The 25,655-nt window shown below is 33.2% G+C and overlaps 1 protein-coding gene across 1 annotated transcript in view; it reads right to left on the bottom strand.

Moving 5' to 3' along the window:
• HCN1 (hyperpolarization activated cyclic nucleotide gated potassium channel 1) overlaps nucleotides 1–25,655 on the bottom strand; it is a 641,980-nt gene that overhangs the window by 99,433 nt on the left and 516,892 nt on the right. Inside the window, exon 5 of the mRNA XM_044657751.1 lies at nucleotides 12,707–12,853. Coding sequence (XP_044513686.1) covers nucleotides 12,707–12,853 — 147 coding nt within the window. The remainder of the gene's footprint in view (nucleotides 1–12,706; nucleotides 12,854–25,655) is intronic.

The following is a 25,655-nucleotide window of genomic DNA, read 5'->3' as shown; positions in this document are numbered from 1 at the left end:
GCCTTATGAATTCCCTCCCCCTTCTTCTCCCCTCCCTTTTTTTGACCTCCCCACTCCCCTGTTTCCCTTGATTTATCCCTTCTGACTTTCTCAGAAGGGTTAGATAAGAGTTTTATGTCCCAATGGATAGTATAGCTACTCTTCCCTCTCCAGGTTGATTACACTGAGAGTAAAGTCTGATTATTACCTCTTAATGCTCTCTTCCTCTCCTTCTTATAATAGTATTTGTCCCCTCTCCTTCCCATGCCCTCTTTGTGTGTAATAGAATATCCTATTTTTCTTATTCACTCAAGTTTCTCTTGGTGTCCCCTGCTATTCACCCCCTCTTTCCCATCATCCATGTCATCTTAGATTATTTTGTGTTCCACCCTCACCCTGTGAATTATTCTTCTGATTACTATAATAATGAATACTATAATAGTGAATAGAGTTCACTACAGAGAATTATACATAACATTTCTCTACATAGGAATACAGATAATTAGATCTCACTGAGGCCCTTAAAAAGCCAAATTTAAAAATTATAAGTTTTCTTTCTTTCCCCTCTGTATCTTATTTACCTTTTCATATTTCTCTCGATTTTTGTGGTTGGATATCAAACTTTCCATTTAGCCATGGTCTTTTCTGTGCAAATACCTGGAATTCTTCAATTTTGTAGAATGCCCATACTTTCCCCTAGAAATATATAGTCAATTTTGATGGGTAGTTGGTCCGTGGTTGCAGGCCCAGCTCTCTTGCCTTTCTGAATATTGTATTCCAAGCCTTGCGATCTTTTAGTGTGGAGGCTGCCAGATCCTGTGTGATCCTGATTGGTGCTCCTTGATATTTGAATTGTTTCTTTCTGGCTTCTTGTAAGATTTTTTCTTTTGCTTGGAAACTCTTGAATTTGGCAATTATATTTCTGGGTGTTTTCTTTTCTTGATCGAATGTCGCAGGTGTTCTATGAATCCTTTCAATGTCTATATTGCCTTCTTGTTGTGAGGACTTCAGGGCAATTTTGCTGAATTATTTCTGTTAGTATGGAGTCCAGGTTTCTATTAATTTCTGGTTTTTCTGGAAGACCAATTATTCTCAAATTGTCTCTTCTAGACTGGTTTTCTTGATCTGTCACTCTCTCATTGAGATATTTCATGTTTCCTTCTATTTTTTCAGTCTTTTGACTTTGTTTTATTTGTTCTTGTTGTCTTGAGAGAACATTAGCTTCTAATTGCTCAACTCTAGCCTTTAGGGATTGGTTTTCAGCTATAATCTTTAGGTTTTCGGCTATGATCTTTTGGTTTTCGGCTGTAATCTTCTGGTTTTCGGCTGTAATCTTCTGGTTTTCGGCTATAATCTTCTGGTTTTTTGGCCATAATCTTCTGGTCTTCCTTTTCAATCTGGTCATTTCTGGTTTTCAATTTGCTTATCAGTTCATTTGGTTTCTGAGCCTCACTTTCCATTTGCATGATTCTACCTTTTAAACAGTTATTTTCTTGCCATATCTCTTCCATTTTCCTCAAAATCTCAGTTTTGAACTCTTCCATAGCTTGTGAGGAGTTTTCCTTATTTGAGGAGGGTCCGGATGCTTGTTTGTTCTCCTCCTCTGTTTGCTCGGTTGTCTGGATTTTCTCTGTGTAAAAGTTGTGGAGTGTTAAAGACTTCATTTTCTTGTTGTTAATCTTTCTCTTCTGAACTTCCTGAGACTGGGTAGCCATTGTTAGCCCAGCAGCTTCTCAGGTTTATCCTAGAGCTCAGGGTCTGTCCACGGTCTTTTGGCTCCTGAGGTCTGAGTTCTGGTTTTTTCCAAGGTCAAGCCCCCTGGTGGACCCCCTAGCTTGATCCTCTGCTGGAGGTTTCTTTACAAGTCTCAGGGAGCTGCTTCCACAGTCGTATACCCATCTGCACTGGTTCCCCACTCAGGGTTTCAGAGCTTTAGCTCCTGGCTGTGTCTGCCTCCACCCACGCCTCCACCCGTTCCTGTGCTCTGAGCCTGTAATCTGCACCCTGCATCCGCTCTCTGCAGCCTGCTCCCGCACTCAGATTTTGAGTGAGTTCGTTAGCTTTTTGGGGTCCTAAATCTTGCTACTCTCAGGAACAGGCCCTGGAGCTGCCAATGACTCGATGGGTGCCCCAAACTTGCTCTATTTCTTTTTAGCTTGCTTCGGCGCTATAGGTGTTGTGTGTGGAGGGGGTGGGGGTGGGGTGGTTGCTCAGCCCGCGATTTAGTGAAAGCTGTTTCACCCCTTTATAGCATGGAATTGCCTCGATTCCACGTACCTTCCACTCTGTGCCCTGTTGTGGGGTTCCTCCGTTCGTCTGGACTTGTTTTTATGTCCCCTTTAGGAGTTTTGTGTGTTTTGGTCAGGAGAGGTTAAGAGCTGCTTCTTACTCTGCCGCCATCTTAACCAGGAACCCTTCTAATGTACTTTTAAATTAAATAAAGTACATAACAAAAGTTACAAAGGATGACTATGTATTGGTGGGCCATGGCCTTTTTCATTGGGCAGAATGCCTAAATTGATGAAACCACAGCTACTTTTGAGTATTTCCATATATATGTATATATGCATATATACATGTGAATAAATATACACACATATATTTGCATATAGATGTGTACACACCCACACATACAAACATTTTATATGCATATGTGTGTATGCAATAAAATTAATTCATTATATAATAACTATAATGTAAAATATGCTAGAAGACAGAAGTGAAGTAAAAATTATTCAGAAGTACTAAATTTCCTGATTCAAATGAAAATTATCCATTATATGACTGAAAACTGATTCATATAAAGAGGGTCTATACCCCATAAATTGAAAAAATCCTGCCCACATCTGTATATATTTCTCCTTTAACTGCTTTCTTCACCCTGGAAAAAATTCTTCCTGAACTTCTTATGCCCAAGGACTAACCATATTACAAAATTGGAAGCAAATGCCATACCCTTTATGGAGACTTCTTTTATGGTCTTTCCTTCTCCTTATTTTTTCATGTTCCTTCCAAGATGGAAGTTCTCTGTTCCTCCTTGGCACATACAACTATTACAGGGTGTACAACATTCCATCTTGACAATCTCTCTGATAATTAGTTTTCTCACACTTGCTTTATGAGGTTGTTTTGAGACTCAGAAGTGAAAATTTACTATTTTGCACACCTTAAAGGAGTGTTTAAATGCGTATTATTGACATTGTTAGAGTTATTTTTGCTTATATCCCATATCTTCTATTACATTATAAAATCTAACAAGAGACAATGTAATGGTTCAACTTTCTATTTTCCATAGTGCTTATAACAGAGCCTTCTCATTTTCTCTACCCAATTAACGTTTGTTGCTTTGTATTTTACAATTTGCAAATTGCCTATGGAAATCATTGCATGTAGGAAGATGTGATTTATTAAGAAAGGTAGAAAGATCACCAGCTTTGGAGTTAGGATACTTCAATTCTATGAGTTACTTGACCTTGAAGTCTCTTTGGAATTTTGTTTCCTCATCTGTTAACATGATGGAGATGGACTAGATGATCACTAATATTCAGTTCAGCTAAACAGATGATTCTAAGTGATTTTGTTTCATTGTCATTGACATTTCAGCTATTAAACTGGAATTGATTTTTAATAATTCATTTCTTTTCTAAATAAATTCACATGAGCAAATAGTCCAGAAAACTATCTGACATCACAATATATTCTAAGTCAATATGTATACAAATAATAGAATCTTGGAATGACAACATAAGTAGACAAATAAAAGGTCAGGGAAGACAGACTTTTGCTTGCATTCTGACCTGTGTTCTGTGGAAATGAAATATCCCGATGTTCTATATTCTGCAAGGACACATGATCTGTACCTATTTTAAGCCTGCAGCTTCTCACAGAGTGTGGTTTAAAAATAGAACAGCTCTGAACTTTAACGATTGGCTCAGGAAGGGCATTAACCTCTTTCTCAACTGCTCAAGTTTGTCATCTTGTTGGAATCAGGGTCTGTATAAGTTAGTAGATTGGAAAGAATGGAACTTCATACTGCACTGGCATTTTGGAAGTCTCTGGCTGACAGACACTTTACCAGCTTTTCCCAATCTTTGCAACTTTATCTAAAAATATTTTGAAGATATTCTCCTAGTCAACATTAAGTATTATCTATTGTCTATAGATGGTCATGAAAATACATGACATTTCCTCATTGTTATAAGAAATACATTACAAAAAATAAAAAAAAAATGTTTATTACAAGGGATAGTTTACTGGGTTCAAGAGAGGTGAGAGATAGATTCAGAAATAAAAGATGAAATTAGTTAAGATATTATTTTTAAAAACTCTAATGTTTCTCAAATGTCAGTTGTATGAATTTTTATGGACTCATTCTTATCTATCTGTTTCTTTTGAAAATTTTAAAGCATATATATTTGCTCAGAGTCCACAGTGGGAAGTAGGGGCAATGATATAATGTATTTTATTTCTCTAAAAGAATGTCCCTTATCAGTAAAAAGTTAGATACAAAGAAAGTATGGTATCTTTAGGGGCTACAAGGTTACTATCTGGAACTTCTTTTTGGAATCTTGAGATACTTTATCAAAAGGTAATTAATTTAATGTGCCACCCAGGGGTGTGTTTCTATGACTCTTTGTATGGATGTGTGGGTCAGTGTTTGATTGATGTGAGAATTAAAGGTTTACTTCCTCCAATGCACAAGAGGTTATGATCTCTGAAAGTCCCAACCACATCCCAAACCCCCTCTTGAGGAACTCTATTAAGTTTCCTTTTTGGTGGAGATGGTAAAATTCAATTAAGGAAACTATGAGACAAAATTTTGATACCTAGTTATCCACGAAGTGTCATAAGAATTGGGAGTGTAGCTTCTGTGCATGGTACAGATAACGTGCACCATACTAGTCAGTTTTAAAAATTATTCTTTATTGCATTGTTATGCTCTTTAAGTTGTCTCTGCACATCTTTTATTCAAGGATACTCATTTTATCTAACATATAATTCAGCTGGTTTTTAAATTGAATTTTTATTTACTTTGTGGCACATTTTCTTCCACTTCAGTACTTTTTGTGTTCCAAATGTGTTCATCTCTCATTTCTCTAGAGATTTCTGCATACTGATGTAATAATTTCTAATTTGCTATTTGAGTTTTTACCTTCTTCATTGATAGCTTTTATTCCTAATACACACTTCTATAGTTTCTTCATTTGTGTATTTTCTTTTCTTTTTCAATTATTTTAGAATTTCTTTTATTCTCTACTAAAGTACAGAAGCATCTTTTTTTGTTGTTATTTTTCATCTGGCATTTGATCACTTTCTTAGCTTTGTATTTGGATTGAGGTTTTGTTCATCCAGCTTTCTAATTTTAGGAGTTTCTGTTGAGTTATCTGATTTTGAGGTAGGCTTTAATAAATGCCTTTTCTCTTGATACTTTTAAGAGTTTCTTTTTTTCCCTTCACTCATTTTCTTTTTGTTAACATTTATTGGCAGATGTAGCGATAAGAACTATCTCTGCTCTGTAGGGAGGAAGGTGAATTTTGGATTTGTTTCTCTGAGTCCCTTCTCTGAGTAATCAAAGGAACAGAACTACAATCCATCTGGGTTTTTTCCCCCTTTACTTTAAATCCAGAAGAGCTATCTGTCCTGGATGATTCCTCCATTTCTTCCAACTAGTCTCCTTCCCTCTTCCTCGAATGAACAAAGAATAAAAATAAACATAAAAATAAATATCTGATTCTGGTGGAGTGGGAAGAGTTTTAGAAAGAATCATTGAAGCTTTGATAAATGAGGTGTATTGCTAAATAAGGACTGGGTACAAGTCAAAAGATAGCATGTTTTGTTTTTTTTTAAATCTCCTACATAAACATGGAAATTATTTTGCAATCCTATGAGTAGAAGCTGATGGGGGAAGACCACTAAATGAATACTTTGAACATTAATGTTAATCAGTGTTCATTAATAATGCTATGAGACCATGGGTTTCCCTTGAACACCCCAAATTCCAGAAGTATTTCAAGTAAAAAAGAAAGTTGGAAAATTCCTTTCCTTCCTCGTATTCTTATAGTGCTGACGGAAAGGTGACCCTGGGTATCAGAGGTCCATGATAAGGAAAGACCCCTGAGAGAAATATTCCCCTTGAATTCTTCCCTAGATTATGAGATGGACACATATATACATCTCCTGATTATGCTTGGATACCATTGGGCTGTATCCAGGTCACCCCTTGTGTCTTCAGGACACAAGACATTACTCTAGCCCCAGTTAGATTCCCAACATACTCCACTCCTGCCTAACCTCACTCTGCCATCCTTTCTCTAGTCACATAGCCCCTGTTATCTAAAAGGTATATAAAGCCCAGAACACATCTCCTCTAGGAGGCAGAGCTCCACCTGCACTGTTCTCCCAGACAAATTCAACAGGATTACCAAATTAATAATTGTCTTTTTTTATTTCTAAGCTAAGTTTTGGAGTCTTGAATTCTTGCAAAGTGTACCTGTCCCAAGCCTGGGGTTCACCTTAAGTTCCCCCACAACAATAAAGATTGTACCTTGTCATCATTTTTTTCTTCAGTGTATTTCTTTGTAACTATGCTATATATCTGGTACAATGAGACCGAATTTAGAGGAAATATAATGTCATGTAGTGGGAGCTGTACTTAGGAGCTTGAAGAATCTGGTTTCAAATCCTGTCTTAAATATTTACCAGCTCTGTGACCTAGAGGGAGCCATTAATTCTTTTGGGGCCTCAGTTTCCTCAACTTTAAAATAAGGTAATTGGATTCAATGCTATCTAAGGTACTTTCCAGCTCTGTCTACTATATTTTGTGAAGACACTGACTCAGGAAAAAAAGCAGAAGACTAGCTATATCAGTGTGTTCTGAAGATGGAAAAAAAGAAGAAAGGACTTAGGACAGTGGATTCTTGCAGTTTGAGTGTGTGTGTGTGTGTGTGTGTCTGTCTGTCTGTCTGTCTGTCTGTCTGTCTGTCTGTGTCTGTGTGTGTGATGAACCCCTTTGGGCAAAGGGTCTGGTGAAGTCTAAAAATCCTTCACAAAATATCTTTTTTAACAATTCCTAATGGAAAGAAATACCAAATGATATTTTACCCATTCGCATTCATAGACTTCACCCCAAAAATTTATCCATGAACTCCTTGGGTATTTAATAAATGTTTATTGATTGAATAATTAAAACTAAAAATAGTGTGTGTTTCCTGCATATTTTTCTATCTGTAAGGTTAAGATGCCAAAACTTCTTAGAAATTATGATTTCTAAAGGCCTTTTTAGTTCTGAAATTGCATGAGTGCTATATCCCTGTAAGGCTTTGTTTATTTTTCCCTGTATTTCTTGATCTTTCATGCATTAGATTGAAAGCTGTCCACGATATCAGGCAAGAGATCACCAAAGTACTGAGCATTCCTTACTACATATTATAAGGATAGCAACAACTATATTCTTGAAACTTTCTGAATACTTCTTGCTTCTAAAAGGTGTGACAAAGTCAAAGATTTGGAGACCTGGAAATGAGATAGGTTTATTGTATATATTCAAATCTTAACCAAGAACCTGGTTATTTTGGGTAGTCAACCTCAATTACAGATAGAGCATAAAAAGAGAGACTAATCAAACTATACAGTATGTGTTCAGCCAGAGCAACCTCAATTTTGTAGTGGCATTTGTGATAACTTATGGGTACAAGCAAGGAAAAACAAATTCAGAAAACAGAAGCCAGGTTTAGAAATAAAAGCCTTTTTATGTATCTATTCTTTATTATTATCAATGAAATTCTCAAAAGCTATGTTTCTATACTGTGATTTGGCAAGGAAAATAGGGTAACCCTCATAAATACAAATGTAGAAATTTTTTGTAAAGAAATTCTGGCTACTTATCTCTAGCATAATACAAAAGCAAATCACTTAATTTTTCACACAGGAATGCAAATTATTCTGACATATATAGTTAAAAATACTCACCATCATAATGGAGTTATTTACATATGAGGTTAGCCAATTGGAAAAACTTTCAAAACATATAAATATTTCTTATTATCTCACTTCAATTTTATATTATCAGATTTTGGGGGGGGGAGGTTAAGGTTAAGGAAATTATTTGCAAGCATTATGGGAAAACTTTGTGGTGGACAATATTCAAAACAGAATGTGGACTAAATTTCTTATGGGTGTGTTTTCTCTATAGAGAATTAGCCTGGGATAAAGGAAAGTGAGTTAGTCTCAGATTCAGAAATATATGGATTCAAGTTACACCTGTGACTCATACTATGTTATCCTGCTCAAGTGACTTAACCTCTCAGATTGCCTAGGCAATCCTTTTAACTATAATTTGCAGGGAAGGTCTGCATTATTAGAGAGAATTTCCATTTTTCACATATTGGTCATCTGACACATACTCATTATAACACCATGGGCAAATTTTTTAACTTTTCTGTGTTCCAAGCAACTCACAAAGTCTAAATTAAAGAATAGTTGCCACCTAGGCAATTATTAGGGATTCCCTTCATTGCTGAGTTCTTTGTACTAATGAATCAGCTATAATCTATTTCACTTTTGAATTGGAAGTACCATATACTAAGCCTCTGTTTTTACAGATGCCAGTAAAATCAGAACTCTATTCCTACCTCTCCAGTATACAAACACACAAACACACACACACAGAGTGTGTGCATAGAGGAAAAATGTTTCTAAAACAATAAGCATATCCTTTGCTATTGGAGTTTAATTTAGAAATGTTAATTGACTCTTCTTTCAGTCATGGAACTTCTGTTTGTAGGATATGTGCAGCAATCACAGGCTCACAGGGACAATTAGTATCTCAAAGGACATGAGTATTTTTTTAATAAAAATCTATTATTTTAGGGTAATTTTTAAAAATATAAAACAACTTGCATTAAAAAAAGACTAAAATTCTTTTATTTGGTTTCAGGAAATCATGGTGTTGTTCTTGTCCAATTAGTTCAGTGGTGTCTGACTCTTCATGACCCCATTTGGGATTTTCTTGGCAGAGATATTGGGGTAGTTTGTCATTTTCTTCTCTAGTACATTTTATAGATAAGTAAACGGAGACAAACAGGATTAAGAGATTCACTCAGGTGATACTGCTCAGGTAGTAAGTGTCTGAGGCCAGATTTGAACTTAAGAAGATGTGTCTTCATAAATCCAGACCTGGCACTCTATTCACTGTATCCTTTGACACTTGAAATGTCAAGCCAATCTAAATAAATCTATAAAGATAAACATTAAGGCTATAAAATGTATATGGAATGTACATCTTATATTTTAACTTTCATATAATTAATGGCAAGTACTGCAGTTTTCATTAGTAGTGTCCTCCAAATAAACTTAAGCCCTATTACGATCAACGGTTTCTTTAGGAAAATTTGAGAGGTTACATTATTATATTAGAGTATCACTATGTATTATCCTTTCAATCATTCAGAATCAAAGTCATTGATAGAATGTAAGCTCTTTGAAGGAAAGGGACTTATTCATTTTTGACCCTCTAATTTCTTACACTGAATAAATTCTTGTTGAATAACATCAATTCTTCCCCTTTCTTTCCAGTTTTAGTCAATGACAGCCATCAGTTGTCCCTTAGGAATTTTTTTTATATCTGTTGCTTTCTTTTCCTTCCTATTGTCACTAAAATTCAGGACCTTATCATTTCTACCTTTGACTACTTCAAAAATTTCCTATGTAATCTCCTTCTTTTTATCTCCTTCTACATTTTATCCACCTCTAACACTACAAACAAATTCATATTCTGGAAATAACACTTTATTTCTCCTACCACTCCTTTGCCCTCTAACCTTTAATGAATTTCAATTACCTAAACAATTATATCTAGTCTTTCTATCTTGGCATGCAAAGTCTTTTGTGATTCCTTTCCAACCTATCTTTCTAGATTTATCTTCCACTAGTTTTTATGTGAACTCTTGCGTCCTGCCATATTGCTCTTCTTAACTGTTTTCTTAACACTCTGTTTAGTTTGTACTTCAGCATTGCTTAAGCTACTGACCTTAACTACAGATGCTCCACATGCTACAAATACTTCAAAATCCTGATCAATTTTCACCTCTTCTGTGATGTCTTCTATAATCAAAAATGATATTTCTCTTCACAAAACTTCCATAGTGTTTAATGTTTGTCATCTATATGACACTTCTTTTTGCCCAGAAACAATTAATTATTTTTCTTCAGTTGCATATTATTTATTTACTCTGTTGGAATGTAAGCTCCCTGAAGGTCTAGATTATGCTTTATCCTTTTTCGTAGCTCTCTCGGTATGAAGAATGGTATTTTCCATATCAGTCAGTCATTGAATAAACCTACTGTATGTCAGACACTATGCCAAGTACTAGGAATACAAATAAAGATAAAAGGCAAGTTTTGCTCTTATGGAGGTCTCAATCTAATAGATGAGGCAACACGTAAGTAACTATATGTGCAAATATGCCATATACAAGATATGTTGGAAATAATCAATAAAGTATTTACATTAAGGAACATCAGGAAAGGCTTCCTATAAAAGGAGGCATTTTACCTGGGACTTGAAGAAAGCTGGGGAAGCCAGGAAATGAGGAAGGAGAACATTCAAAGCATGTCAAATATCTAGTGAAAATGTCTACAATTAGAGAATGACGTGTCTAGTTCAAGGAACACAATGAGCCTGGTATCTCAACATAGCTGACCCTTAACTAATAACTATTTAATTGACTTCAGCTTATGATATCCCCTACAATCTTCTTTATCTCTTTTCTTTCAGTTAATCATGATGTCTTTATTGACTTCAAATTCCTCATTGATAAAATGAGGGAGCTGTACTTGGAAGGCTCTGTATAAATGGAGATTTTGAACCTTGGACTGCATCCCCCAGTAGTCCCTTAGTATTTCCCAAAATTCCCTTTAATTTCTCCTTTGCCTCCACATTTGAGTGGTCACATTATTGTTTTATAAGTTCTGTAGCTCCTCCCTCTTCCTCTTTTTCCTCAGGCGAGCAGGCTAAATAGCTAGGTCTCTTTTGATAGTTTATTATTAATAAAAATTTATTAAATATAATATTTAGCTTTTATATATTAATTTTAATCTCTACACCTCTTAACTGCTTTATAACAATGAATCTATGATTCTATCAGTTGGACATTTCTGTACAATTGCTATCATGAATGAAATGCTTTTGTTACTCATCCTTCTAACTCCATTTCTCCTTCTGCTACAAACAACATTTCAAAAAAGTAGAAATTATAAGTTGTAAACTGAAAAGAGTGGAGCTCAGAAAATTTACTAGAAAAGTTTGCTCAAAAGAAGAATATCACATTTTCAAATATTCAGGTATGTAAACAACCTTCTATATTTCTCTTTGAGACATTCTTCTTTTACTGGATAACCATAAATGGCTTTTACACTACTTTTCAATCAATAGCTTTCAAAGTTATATAGATTATAAAGTACTTGTGGAAGTTAAAAATCTTAACTAAATCATCTAGAATGAATATTTTTTCCTTGATGGGTAGAAGAAATTGAAGAATATAGTGAAGAGGCAAAAGGGAAGATTTAAGTCCATAATTCTAAATCTAATGATTGATTTATTTATTTCATTTTGAAATATTTGAAGGAAAAGAGGTATTGTGCTATAGGGAGTTTAGAAAACCCAATTTAAAGTCAGGATTTATTTGGTACATACTCTGCATCTGACACACATTAGCAATGTGACCATGGACCAGTCTCTCAACCTTTCAGGAACCCAGGTGACTTTTTAAGACCCTACATTACTGAAGAGTTATTATATATTATTCAAAGAAAAGGATAGATTATAACTCTAATTCATCGATATATAGAACTCTCCAATAAAAGGAATCCCTTAAATAATTCTATTTGGCAACTTGTCTTCAGTTTAGTCTTCAACAGTTGCCTAGGACCCTGAAAGGTTAAGCAATTTGCCCAGAGTCATAATTATAGCCAATATGTGTCAGAAGTGAGATGAACCCAGAAATGACCAACTTCAAGGTCAGTTCTCTGTGTTCACTCCACCAAAGATAGTGGTGAAATAGAAAAATTAGGATTTGTTTGTATCTCCTATAAAAACATGGGTAGGGGTGGGGGGAAATGAGATCCTTGTCAACTACTCAATGGAATATCTGTATTAAACTGATATAAATACATTAATGTGAAATGGAATATTTCTTACTATTTAAACCTTTTTTTTAATTTGAAGGTTTGCTTCCTGCTTAAAAAGGAAATAAATATATTTGAAACTTTATGCCTAAAACTGAAGTGCATATATATTATACATTGTATTTCCACTTAGAAATTTTTAATAAAATAAATTCATACCTGAATATATCATCCATCACAACAACATTGATCTTTCATACTAGGCAATATTTGTCATAACTCTAATTAACTGGCATCTCAATTACTCTCAAATACAATCAATAACCTGCAGAAGTTTGAAAGCAAGGATGCCCAGCAAGGGCAAGCTGCCCCATCTGACATGAAATCAAGATGAAGTGGACATTTACCTAATTCCACTACTTAAAAAGAAAAAAAAAACCAAGAAGAAGAAAGGATATTCTGAACATTCGGCATACTACAGAAGAAAAATGGTTAATTGTTCTCTTACGAACTGCTTGTTTGTGAGTCATAATCTAGACATTAAATTCTCCCACAGAAAGAAAAGAAAAAAAAAGTAGCAAACAGTGAATGAGAATGAACTTACCTCTCTCAGAGGATCATTAAGCTCACTGAGGATGTTTTCCTCATCGAAGATTTTGCCCTGATACCTGTGTTCATAGTAGTCATGAATCTTCTGGCGCATATCAGCTGGTAACTTGTGGAATGACATGTATTGTTCCACTTGTTTGTACTACAAAGGAAGGAGATAAAGGGAAAACATTGTTTTATATTGTGAGAAAACCTCCTTATGTTTTTTTTCCCAAAAACTTGTCTACAAATATGTTTCAAATAATTAACTTTTAAGATAATGAACTGCTTTAACAATTGACTTTTTTAAGAAGAAAATAATTCATTACCAACTTATGTTCAATAATGTTGTTCAAAGCAGGCTGAGATAATACAATATAGATGATCCATTCATCAGAAAGGAAGGAGAGTGAAAAGAGTTAGCAGTGAATGACTTAAAATATTCCATGACAGAATGTCTCTATTTGAAGAACAGTAAAGAAATACCTTATAACAATGCCTTATTCTTTAGGGCTTCTATTCAATTTGAGCTATAGAAAGATACTCTGGAAAACAGCCTTTAAAAATGGCAACTTTATCTAAGTGAAATATTTTCTATATTTTGAATGAATATAATTTTATTTTAATTTCAATAAACATTTATTACACACTTAATTGGAACATGGTTTTCTCTCCTATTTAGGAGTTAGCCTCAATCTATTTTGCTTATCAAAGAATTAGCAACTCTTGTTTCCTTTAACCTGGTTCTTTTTTTCCCTTCCATCTCACATTGAAGATGATCTTATTTTTAATTCATCTGTCTCATCTTTAAATGCAGGCTTAAGCAGGAGGAAATCACAGATTGGGAAAGAGAGGATAGCTTGTTAAAGTGACAATATTTATGACAAGTAGCAAAAGAAAGAAGAAAAATATTCAAAACATTTGAAAGGAACATAGAGTTTGATGTTAAGCAGAAATGCTTGAATGATTGCCATTTATTTTTCAAATTTTGGTCCCTCGTCAGTGATATATTTAAATCTTTTGTGGTGAGTGAGACCCAGATACCTTGAAATCAAGAAATCAAGTGTTTTCTGAGTATTTAACTTGTGTCTAGCTTTTTGTTATATAACATGGATAGGGTAGAAAAAAGTCCATTATTTGGTCTTGGACCTCAGTAAATTTGTAGTCAGGATAACACTACTGAAGAAAATAACATGACAGACTAATTGAAATTTTAAAAGTTTCATACTTTAAGAGGATATAGAAGTTAAGAAGAAATGCTTACTATGGCATTTTCTCTACCAATCTCCTTTACTCAATGAAAATAAAGATTTCCTACTATGCCAAGCATGTCCTGCTAACATGGCAACAAAAATAAAAAATGATAACAAGAGATAAATATATTTATATTATAGCTATAAATTATTTTAGAACATTTTAAAGATATAATCCTACATCTGAAATACTGCCTCTCCCTGGGCAAACCAGTGATGAAGAATGGTTCCTACCATGAAATGGATGAGTACATTTTGAAAAAATTAGATGGTGATTTAAAATACTTTAAAATACTGTCTTTTACCCTCTTTTGTATACTCAGAACTTAGCGCAGTGTCTGACACAAAGTAGATTCTGATTAAATGATTATTGATTTGGACAAAGAATACGATGGACAGAATGATTTTATGATAATGGTGATCATAACATAACTGACATATATAATAATAAATGGTTGTCATTCTTTCTACTTAGGTTATCTTATTTGTAATTCTCAATAATTCAATGAAGCAAATAATAAAATTGTCCATTTTACAGAAGAGGAAAGTAAAGCTCAGAGAGACTAAGAGATTTGTCCAGAGTCACACAGCTAGTGAATGTCAGAGGCAGGACTTAAATTCAAATTTCCCTGACTCCATATCCAAGAATTATTCCACTTAGCCAGGTTACCTCTCTTATTAGTGATGTATTACACACTAAAGATGCAATAGCTTCTCTGATTTTAATTCTATTAATGATTTATTTCTATTTAATAATCAATTAAATAGTGATGCTAGCTTTTCATATTTCACCTCCTCTTTGAGTGATGTCTATCAGAAAGTCATATTCTATGTAATAGAGGTAATATAATAAAGTAGAAAGTATACAGAAATTTTAGTCATAAGACCTTAGTTCAAAACCACTTTTACTCCATGTGTGACCATGGGGAGGTCACATAACTTCACTGGGTCTCAGTGTTCTTTACATAAAATGAAATGGTGGAGTTAGATTATCTCTAACAATCCATTCCATGATCCTATATGTGATATATTTTTAAAATAATATCTCTTCAGATAACATGCAAGCAATATAATTTAGGAACACAATGTAAGAATAAAACAAAATAAACTTGCAGCTAATGAGGCTACTAAAACAAAATGCCAAACAATATAGGGAAGTAACAATAATTGACATTTTTTTCTGGAAGTACAGTTTTCATGTTTATATATTAGAAGACCTTATGAAATCATTGCCAAAAAAACTCTGTCTCCTGAAATGTGAGTCACAGCAAGGTTTAAAAGAGTTAATTTCAATATTCTAGAGCAATATTGAACAAGTAACCTTATTTTACATATATCTCTCATTAAAATGTTTTAAATAATTTTAAAACAATTTTAAACAATATTATTTCAAGAGATTATCATCAGTTACATAAGTAAAGATGTGTTTACCTGGAAAGTGGCACAGAATAGTATTATTTCAATTTTTTAGAGGGTTTTACAAATATCACTGGTAAAAGAAACTACCTGTGATGAAGCCCCTCTACCAATGAAGGTTGCCATAGTCACTAAGTAATGAAATGACTTATCCCAAGACCTGTGGCTAATAAACATTTCAAAGATGGGTTTTGAATTGGTCTCTTTCTAATTCCAAGGATAGCTTTCTATCCACTTGATGTTGATTCCCATAATTTTTACACTTTGCACATGAAATTGTCATTTCCTTTAGATATTTACATGGAATCATCATAGATAAAAATCAAATCAATTTTAATATATTATCTCTAACACCTAGCACTAGATAACAGAAGGCAGTCCATAATTATTTGTTGATTGAATCACCAATGGAACCTTGAGATCTGTATTTGTTATAGGTTCTCTGAATATATTTTTATGAATTTATATATCTCCTTGGTGAATTTATGATAATGTGTGCATGTTTTATCTGAGACAGAGTATTCTGTTGAACAAAAGCAAATGGAACAATTACTGCTCAAATTTCACAATACATTTTGAGTTGTCTGTGGTCACAGTGTTACAAAGAATCAGAGCTGACACCTTTGGCATCTGATTCCAAGTCCTGAGCTCTTTCCATTCTATAGCATAATAGCACTATTATGTAGTAAAATAAGTGAATTAAATAAAATAATCAATGAAAAATCATTTTCTACAAAATGCATATATTGATATTTTGGGCTTTGTTTTTAGAACTTTTACTCTCCTTGAATCTCAAAGCAGGTTTAATTAAAAAAATCATTCTTAGAATTAAATATCTTAGGCTCCTCAGAACTTTTGGAAATGAGTATAGACTCTCACAAAGCAAGTCCAGAAATTTCTTTCAGTGTTCAGGGCTGTATATCTTTTTATTCAAAATGGATGGAATAGATGTGAAGGAAAAGCTCACTTTTCTGTAGGACTTGACAGGTAAAAATGGGTTGCACACATCATTTCATTTTAGCCTTACATTAGCCATGTGAAGCAATGACTTGGATATGTACTTGGATCCATGGTCTCACTAGCATTGTTAACTCCTCCATCAGTAAATCAGTTCATCTATAACTTCTCAGCCTCTATGACTCTTGCCTTTATCTGCCCCATAAATACCTCAAATAGGATAGGAACATTCCCTGTTGAATATTTTGTTGAAAATCTTGCAGCATTGAGGCTTTTTTTAATTCTTCAGTTAAGGAGCATGTATTTGTCTAAAAATAGTAAAGTGAGGGCCTTTAAAAGTTACATGACTTGCAGAAGCCATAGGACTTCAATCTTGATCTGACTCAAATTGAGTTATTCTTTTCATTTCATCGTACAAATTTAAAAGATAAATGTGAAAGTGAGAAAGCCCCTTTCCCCAAAAGCATGGCCAAACATCATTCTTGCCTCAGACTTTAATAGACTCAAGGCTCTTTGGATGTCTTAAATTCACTACATCTAGGATCACTGAGTCTACATCCAATATATATCTTATGAATCATTGGTTGCTATAAGAACCCTAGGGAGTAGGTTTTTAATTTTATTTGTGTAGAGATCTTCTGAATAAGGAAACTCTCTACCAATGCTAGCCAACACGTTGAATACCTTACTTAGAGTGTTGTTTTGAGTACTGATAGGATAGTTAAGTTGACCAGGACCAGAAAAGCAGTATAGATCAGAGTAGCTAAAGAATACTCAGGTGTTCCTGCCTCTGATTCAACTCTTGATCCACTATACCATGCTGACTTTCATAAATTCTTAAAAATATCTATTATATGCAACAAGTATCTTGTTTATAATTTTATAATGTATTTTCATAACTTCCATTTTGGTAATAATTTTTTCTTAGAGCCAAGGACAAGGTTCTATCTATTAATAACTTTATGATAAATAAATAATACTGACCATATTCAACTTTCAGTTTTTATTTATCTTAAATTTTGAATCACACTGTCACTCATTTATACCCCAAGTTCAATTTTTATAGTCAGATAGATATTGCTTGCCCACACTTGCATGAATTATAACAAAACACTTTCTTAAAGGACAATTTTCAGAAGTTAAGAAATGCACTTGAAATGAGCTTTTAGAAGTGATATTTTTCACTGTTGTCCTTGATTGCCTGACCTTTCATTTTCAGTGATAGAAACTATTGCAACCATGAAACCAATGCAATTTCACACATTGACTCTTAACGAAAAATGTTCTCATCAAGAGACACAATTGGAAAAATAAATTTTCTCTTTTTTCAAGCTGACATTCCCCATTTTGTACATAAAACATAATCTTTCTGCTCCAGAGAATTTTTCTTAAGACTTAATGTCAGTGCTATAAAACAAATAAACAAAAATGCTAGCCTTTGAGCCAGATTACCTTGACTATAAAAGGGCTTGCTACCCATGCTGAGATTTAAAGTAATTACTAAATAATCACTCTGATCCTGGTCTTTTCTTTATTTCTTATACATGAAAATCCATATTTCATCTTTTTGTCTTTGTATGGACAATAGCCAATTCCCAGAGTTCACTTCCCTTTTCACCATTGTCTCATAAAATCTCTCTCTGCCATCATGTTGAAGAAATACCTTCTATGTGGAACCTTTCTTCATTCTTATATATGTATTTGATACAGATAATTGTAAGGTCAAGATCAATTCATTCTCTGTGTTTGTTCTTCACTGTCTAGAACACCACGTATTACGTAGAAGATACTTAATAAATGAATATTATTGATTTTAAATTAATATAATATCACAGAATATCAGAATAGGAAGGAGCCACCTTGTCCAACTACTACCTGAACAAGAACCTCTCCCAAACCCAAGTACCATCAAGACATTGCTAAAGACTTCTTATGAAAGGGAATTCTCTATATCCCTCAGAATGGTTTCTGGATCATTAATGACTTTCCTAAAAGGACATTATATGGAAAAAAAAACACATCAGATGGGGAATGTCCAGGGCCTAGTACAATGAGACTATTCATCTTTCCTTAGTATGAAGCACTTTGTTTCTCAATACAGCCTATTTCTATTAGATTTCTTCACTGCCCTACTGTACTGTTGACCCGCACTGAGCTTGAAAGCATCTAGGTAATGTGGTGATATGGCATGGGACCTGGAGTCTGGAATACCAGAGTTGAAAATTGACCTAAGACACTTACTAGTTGTATAATGCTGATCAAGTCTTAACTTCTGTCTGCCTTAGATTCTTCATCTATAAAATGGAGATGATAGTATCTACTTCTTAAGGTTGATGAAGATAAAATGAGATATTTGTATGTACTTTGGAATCCTCAATGAGGCAGGGCTATTTGCATCCATCTATTTATCTATCTATCTAAATCTTTCTCCCCATCTATCCATCTACCTTTGTATCCTTTTTTCTCTCTACATGTTTATTCATTTATTTATTTAGTGACATGAGCAGAGTGATCATTTAGGAAGCAAGGTGAAGAATTTATTGGAGAGAAGGTAGACTACAGAGAAGTAGTATAGTCAAGAGCTAATACATTATATTATAATAATTTATGGGTTTAAAAAATTACAGACTGAACTAGGGTAGTTAAAATGGAAATGAGAGATGAAGGGTTGGATTAAACAGATATGAAGTAGAAAGTAGAAATGATAAGTGTGGCCTGGATTTGTAGTGTGAAGGAGGGGAAAATTAAACTGTGTTTAAAGTTTTAGGTCTATATGACTAGAAGAGTGGTACACTACTTTTTGATGTTAGGAGAAGAAAGTAGTTTCAGTGGGATTTGAAATGTTTGCTAAATAAGTAAAATGCCTATATAAGTCATTCTTATAAAAAGTCACGGAGATAATTGTAGAAAAATTCATAAAACTACATTAATGCCTTTAAATTAAAGTATGTTTTACTTATGTGAAGAAACAAACATTTTTAAGGCATTATATATCCACTTCCCATAAATATAGTAGAGATATATTCTAGCCTTAATATTTTTTCTTAAATACTATATTAATCATTGGCCTCTAATATACCTACCATGATTGTTTCCATGTATGTATAAATAAGTACACTAGTTTATCATTTGGAGGATAAAAAGTAGAGATAAAATTTCACAACTCTGAAAATAGCCTTCCCTTTTCTGTTTACTGAGTGCTCTCCTTTGGAACCTGTGATGTTGGGGAAAGAAATCTGAATATGAAATCATAAAAACTAGGTTTGAATCCAGTCTTTCATCAATTACTAACCTTGGGCAAGTTACTTTACCTCCCTAGGATTCAGTTACTTTTTCTGCAAAATGATACAGAAGGGCTGGATGACTTTTACTACCCCTTCTAACTCTAAATTCTATTTTATTAAATCCATTTATTTGTGGTTGTTCAGTTGTTTTTGTCATGCCTGACTCTTTGAGACCCCATTTGGAATTTTCTTAGCAATGCTACTGGAGGATTTAACCATTTCCTTCTCCAGCTCATTTTACAGATGAGAAAACTAAGAGAAACAGGATTAAGTGACTTGTCCAGGTCACATAGCTAGAAAGTGTTTGAGGCTGAACTTGAACTCAGGTCTTGCTGACTCCATGGGCAGGTAATTCTCTATCCACTGCACCACTGAGCTTCCCCTACACTCATATTTAAAATAATAATAACAGTATATTAATGTTTTCATGTCTACCTAGAACTACATGATATATACATACATGTGTATGTGTATCTTCATGTACTCAATGCTTTATAACCTGAAGTCAGCAAACCTGAGTTCAAATTGGCCTCAGAAATATATACTACCTCTATGATCCTGGAAAGTCACTTAACCCTGTTTGTCTCAATTTGCTCTTCTGTAAAATGAGCTAGAGAAGGAAAGGGGCAATCATTCTAGTATCTTCGCAAAGAAAATACCAAAAGGAGTCACAAAAACTGAATAACAACAACAAATATACATAGTTATATAAAATTGGAATTGCTTAGTCATTCCAAAGAATTGAAGAACATGGAACCCTAAAACTTTTTAACTGCTGAACAATGTCTAGATTCTGGATCAGAAAGGAGAAAGGCACAAAAGTGGAAGGAAAAGAAGAATCTTTTTTATAGGTTTGAAGAGCTTTTAATTTAATTATCATCTGGAGAGTATATTCCCCTCTTTCCACTAACATACTGCTCAGATGATTCACTGAAACTAATAGGGAACGTTGGGATCTTAAAGACTATGACATTATAGTAAACTCTGAAAGTTCTACCTAGCTACAAAGACTTTAGGTATAAACTGTATGAATGATTGTGATTTAAACAGTAGAATGTGGCTAACTTCTGAGAGACTCATCACCAGAAGTCTGGCCACCAGAATACAATAATTTTTTTTTTAAGTCAGAACTTGAAAAACTATGTAAAACAGTTATAACATCCTGAGAACATAGGTTTAGAACTAAATACTAATTTTACAGGTGAATAACTGAAGGGCAGACAGGTTAATTTAAGCCTAAGATCACATAGATATTAAGTAGCAGAGCTAGAATTTGAACCCATGTCTTGTGACTCCAAATCCAGTTATCTTTCCACTGGATATAAATGGGGTGGGCTATTATATCTTTACAAAAGAAGTACTCACACTGTGGAAATCACAGATTATTTACATATACCAGGCTCACATTATTAATCAAATTATTTCACCTTTGACTTTATTACAATAAATGTTAATAATTTAATAATGTTTTTTGTGGATTTTTTTCTTGCTTATGACATAATTTTCAATCTCTTCAAAACCTAATAAATGTTCACTTTGGTATATTGAATGCATGTTTTTTCACATTTTTTAAACTTTATTTTTTATTAAGAGACATCAATAAGCATAGATGGGACAGATGTAATTTATCATATAGATCAGTGGTTCCCAAACTTATTGGCCTACAGCCCCCTTTCCAGAAAAAATATTACTTAGTCCCCTGGAAATTATTTTTTTTAATTTTAATAGCAATTAATAGGAAAGAAAAATGCACCTGTGGCCATCACTGCCCCCCTGGATCACTGCAACACCGACCAGGGGGTGGTGGCATCCACTTTGGGAATCACTGATATAAATCATAAAGTGCATATTTTATTTTTCATTGCCAACTGCCTTACAAAAGATTTTTATATGTGTGTTTATAATGTAGAATTCTGGGCTAACAATAAGGAGTCTATGTATTCAATCCCCATTTCTAAAACTTATTAGTTTCATGATCCTTCATATGCATTGTAAGGGGGATTCTTTTTTCGATACTTCTTGGGCTAGAGTGCCACACTCACTAATTTTTAAATTCTTAAACTCTGGGCATGGCACTCACCCTTTCTGTATCTCTGGTAATTTCTTTTATTAAAGAGAGATTGTTTGGGTTAAGGTGATTCTAACAAACAAAATCATGAATCCTTCGTTTTTCCCCATAAATACTAATATCTTTAAAGTTAGAATCAAAGTTCTTTAATTGGGGCAAGGAAATTAAAATTTAGGGAAAAAAAAACCAAAGCAGTTGCCCTGGGATTATAGTATTTGGAAAGACATAGAATGGCAGTACTGGGATTTTCCCACTAATATTTTTCATACTTTTTATTTCTGTTTACCTTGAATCATAGAAATAATGGTAAGTCTGTTTAACAAAAGAAATTGTTAAATGTCACTAATTCAACTCCCAATTGTGTTAGCCCAAAATACTTCTGTGAGACAAAGTTGGCAATCATACTTTTATGTTACTATCTTCATTCTTTTCTGCTTAATATAATGCCATCTGTTTCATTTTTCCTTCTTTCTCCAAAAAATTAAGCAACATACTTTCTGAAGCCATATGAATTTTTTTTGCAAGGAGATATCATTTACATGGTAATTAAAGGAAGACAAATTCCAAGTTGTTTCACCAATAAATTACTAATTACTCATAATATAAAAGGTGTTTCAGAAAGGAAACAATGTCATACTGTTTCTTTTCCTTTCCTGGAATCATCTATTTCAAAAGTAAAAAGTGCTAAGCTAGAAATTGTTCCAATTAAATAAAATAAGAAACTGGTCCCAATTATTTAAGTGCAGAAGACAAAACAATCTAAAAACTAATATTGCTGTGGTGCTCATGAACTATGGCATGCCCATTCTTAACCATCTATTAAACAGGACACACAAATATACACATTCAATCAAAAATCCTGTTCAGTTTCAGGTATTGATCAGACCTCAATCATATTGTGAAAATTTTAAATTATAATATTAATCCAGTGGGAAAGTTACAATGTATAATTACTGTCCTATCCTGAATATGCATTAGAGGATAAGGTAATGCCATCATAAGATATCATTTGGTACAGAGAAATGGGGGAGATTAGAAAAACAGAAAAATGAGAAATGTACTATGATGTTAGTATGGTTGGAATGACACTTTTTCAAATACAAAATTAGTTTTATGGGACTTCAGAAAAGAAAAGGGCAGGGGGCAAAAGTCTGGGCCTTCCCAGAAAACTGAATGATTGCTATACTATTGGAAGGTAACTAATAATATTAAATGATATCAGCATGTATATAATATTTTAAAGACTAGAAAACACAAATATTATTTCTCACTTTATCTTCACAATAAAACTTGAAGGTGAATACTATTATTATCTCCATTTTGCAATTAAGAAACGTATATGTCTAAGGAAGCTTAACTTACTTGTCCAGGACCACATTGCTAGTAAATGCCTGAGGTCATATTGGAACTCAGGTCTTTCTGGTCCCCGGTACAGCATTCTTTCCTCAAGTAGTTCAACATGGACTCAGAGGACTTAGGATCAAATCTCACCTCAGTAATTTATTAATTCCTTGAGTGATCTTTTCCAAATCCTTTAGTTTCTCTATTTTCAATTTTTTTTTCGGTAGTATTCATGGAATGGAATAGATGCCCTATGAATTCCAGGCTACAAATTCAACCCTTGCTTCTATCTAATAAACAAGATAGCAATATGAAAATAAAATATTGAACAAGATATTCTTTTGACATAACAATCAACCTTTTGATGAATAGGATTTTTAGCCCTGATAATTTGATGAAGTTTAATCCATTTATAATTTAGATATTATCTATATATGAATAGTTATCTATCAGGTAAGTTTCTTTTGCTCTGAAGTTTTTACAAACATAAAATATCTGTTCCAAGTATATGTTGATTTTATAATTCTTTAGACTGTTAGAGTTTTTAGTAACTTAGATGATTTCTATATCTAGTCAATGGACAGAAAAAGAAGTAAGGTTGGGTTGCCACATTAAAAAAGTCTCATAGAAATTTGAGGCTGGGTGGGGAGGGCAATGGTAAATCCATACTTTTCCTAGTCATACTAGTTAGATTGCTAGGCTATACAAAAATTGTGTTTGGAATTCTATGGCCAAAGTCATTGATTAAATTCATACAGAATATCTATTAAAAATGAGGAAACAAAGAGGCCTTCCACTTCATTCTTATATGAAAAAGGATACCCTTAAAAATTATTAACAAAGTTGAACTTGCAAAACAAAGCAGATTCTACTTCATCTGTTAAAGGAAAATCACATATATCTGTCCAGTACCTTAAAAGTATTTACACAGAGATAGTGGTTTGAACTAAATAGAAAAAAAAGAAAAAGAAATAAATGAGTAATGATTTCTAAAGGAAAAAATGGAACAGCAAGTACCATGACCAAAGATAATGCTTAGAGCTAAAAAATCACCTCTACATTTTTAATCCACTTTGAACAGTAGATCTGCTAAAAAAAATTATAACATTCTACCAATTTCACCTGACATTTTTCAAGCACATTTGGAAAATGAAAACTTAAGACCAAGTAAACTGAAGACTATATGCAACTTTAGATGAAAAAAGTATCTTTGATAGGCATACTAGTGCCCTGTTGTGGGAGATGTGAATTGATCTAACCATTCTGGAAAATAAGTAGAAATTATTCTGCTAAAATTTCTATACAATTTTTGCCATAAATTCTATAGTTAGGTGTACATTCCCAAGGATGTTAATGATACAAAGAAAGGCCCCATACATGTAAAAATATTTACAGTAGCATTTTATTTTGTGCCATTTCTTTTGTTTGATGGTTTGTTTCAGTTTTGGTAAAGTATCAAAAGACTGGAAAAGAAGTAGATGCTTATTGATTGGGGAATGTTTAAAGAAGTTAAGCTTCATAAGTACAATGGAATATAAGTGTACTATGTGCATAAAAATTGGTATGATAATTATAAAGAAACATGAGAATGCAAGACAAAGTCACCAGAAATAAGAAAAAAATATGCACACCAACTACAGCAATCTAAGTGGAAAGAATATATATGACAAAAATTGAAACTGAATGTTTTAAAATTATAACGACCAATTTTTGTACTAATGAAAAAATATGAGTCCATTCCATTGTTATTTCCAGAAGTGGGGGACTATTGGTATTGGACTCTACAAATAATGTCAGATTATTTGGATATATTTGTTGGTTTGTTTTGATGAAATTAGTGGGTTTAAAAAAATTTATGTTATTTTCTTTAGGAATAGGAAGGAAAAATTTAGTGATGTAATAAGAGGAGATATAAATAAAAATTAATATGGAAATTATATTCATTAAATATATTCACTATGTCAATTGAAAAAACCTGTTGCAAAACAAGTGTTTCTTTTTAAATTCAATCAATTAGTCTGTAAACTGTTTTTAAGCATATACGTATTTAATAATGCTTTCTACAAAGCCCCAATATACAGAAGGTGAGAGATACATGTTTTTTTTTTTCAATTGAATGGCCAAATCATAAGTGAACATTGTAGATACTGGGTTGAAAATAGTTTCATTCTTTACTTTTAGTGAAGTGAATATGATACATAAAAAACTTAAGAATATTAACTTATTAAAATGTTTATTAAAAGACTAATATGCTAGGCACTGTAAAGATATTTCATATGCTTTACATGATTCTTCAGGCAAATGTGTGTTTTCAAGAAGAAGCTTCATAATAAAAGAGAAGTTAGATTTTAGCAGACAGATTTCAGGAAGTTTCACAACACATTTTCCCTTGGGAATAGTGAAAATAGCACAAAATTCTTACTTCTTTTCACAACATTATATCAAAACCTGAGAAATCACAACATGGTTCACCAAAATAGCATGATGTATAGGAAATCTATAGAAGAAAGAAAGGAAGAATAGAAGGAAGAGAGAAAGAAAGAAAGAAAGAAAGAAAGAAAGAAAGAAAGAAAGAAAGAAAGAAAGAAAGAAAGAAAGAAAGAAAGAAAGAAAGAAAGAAAGAAAGAAAGAAAGAAAGAAAGAAAG

The sequence above is a fragment of the Gracilinanus agilis genome, chromosome 1 (assembly GCF_016433145.1).
Source record: "Gracilinanus agilis isolate LMUSP501 chromosome 1, AgileGrace, whole genome shotgun sequence".
Taxonomy (NCBI): domain Eukaryota; kingdom Metazoa; phylum Chordata; class Mammalia; order Didelphimorphia; family Didelphidae; genus Gracilinanus; species Gracilinanus agilis.
This window is presented reverse-complemented; position numbering and strand designations above follow the sequence as displayed.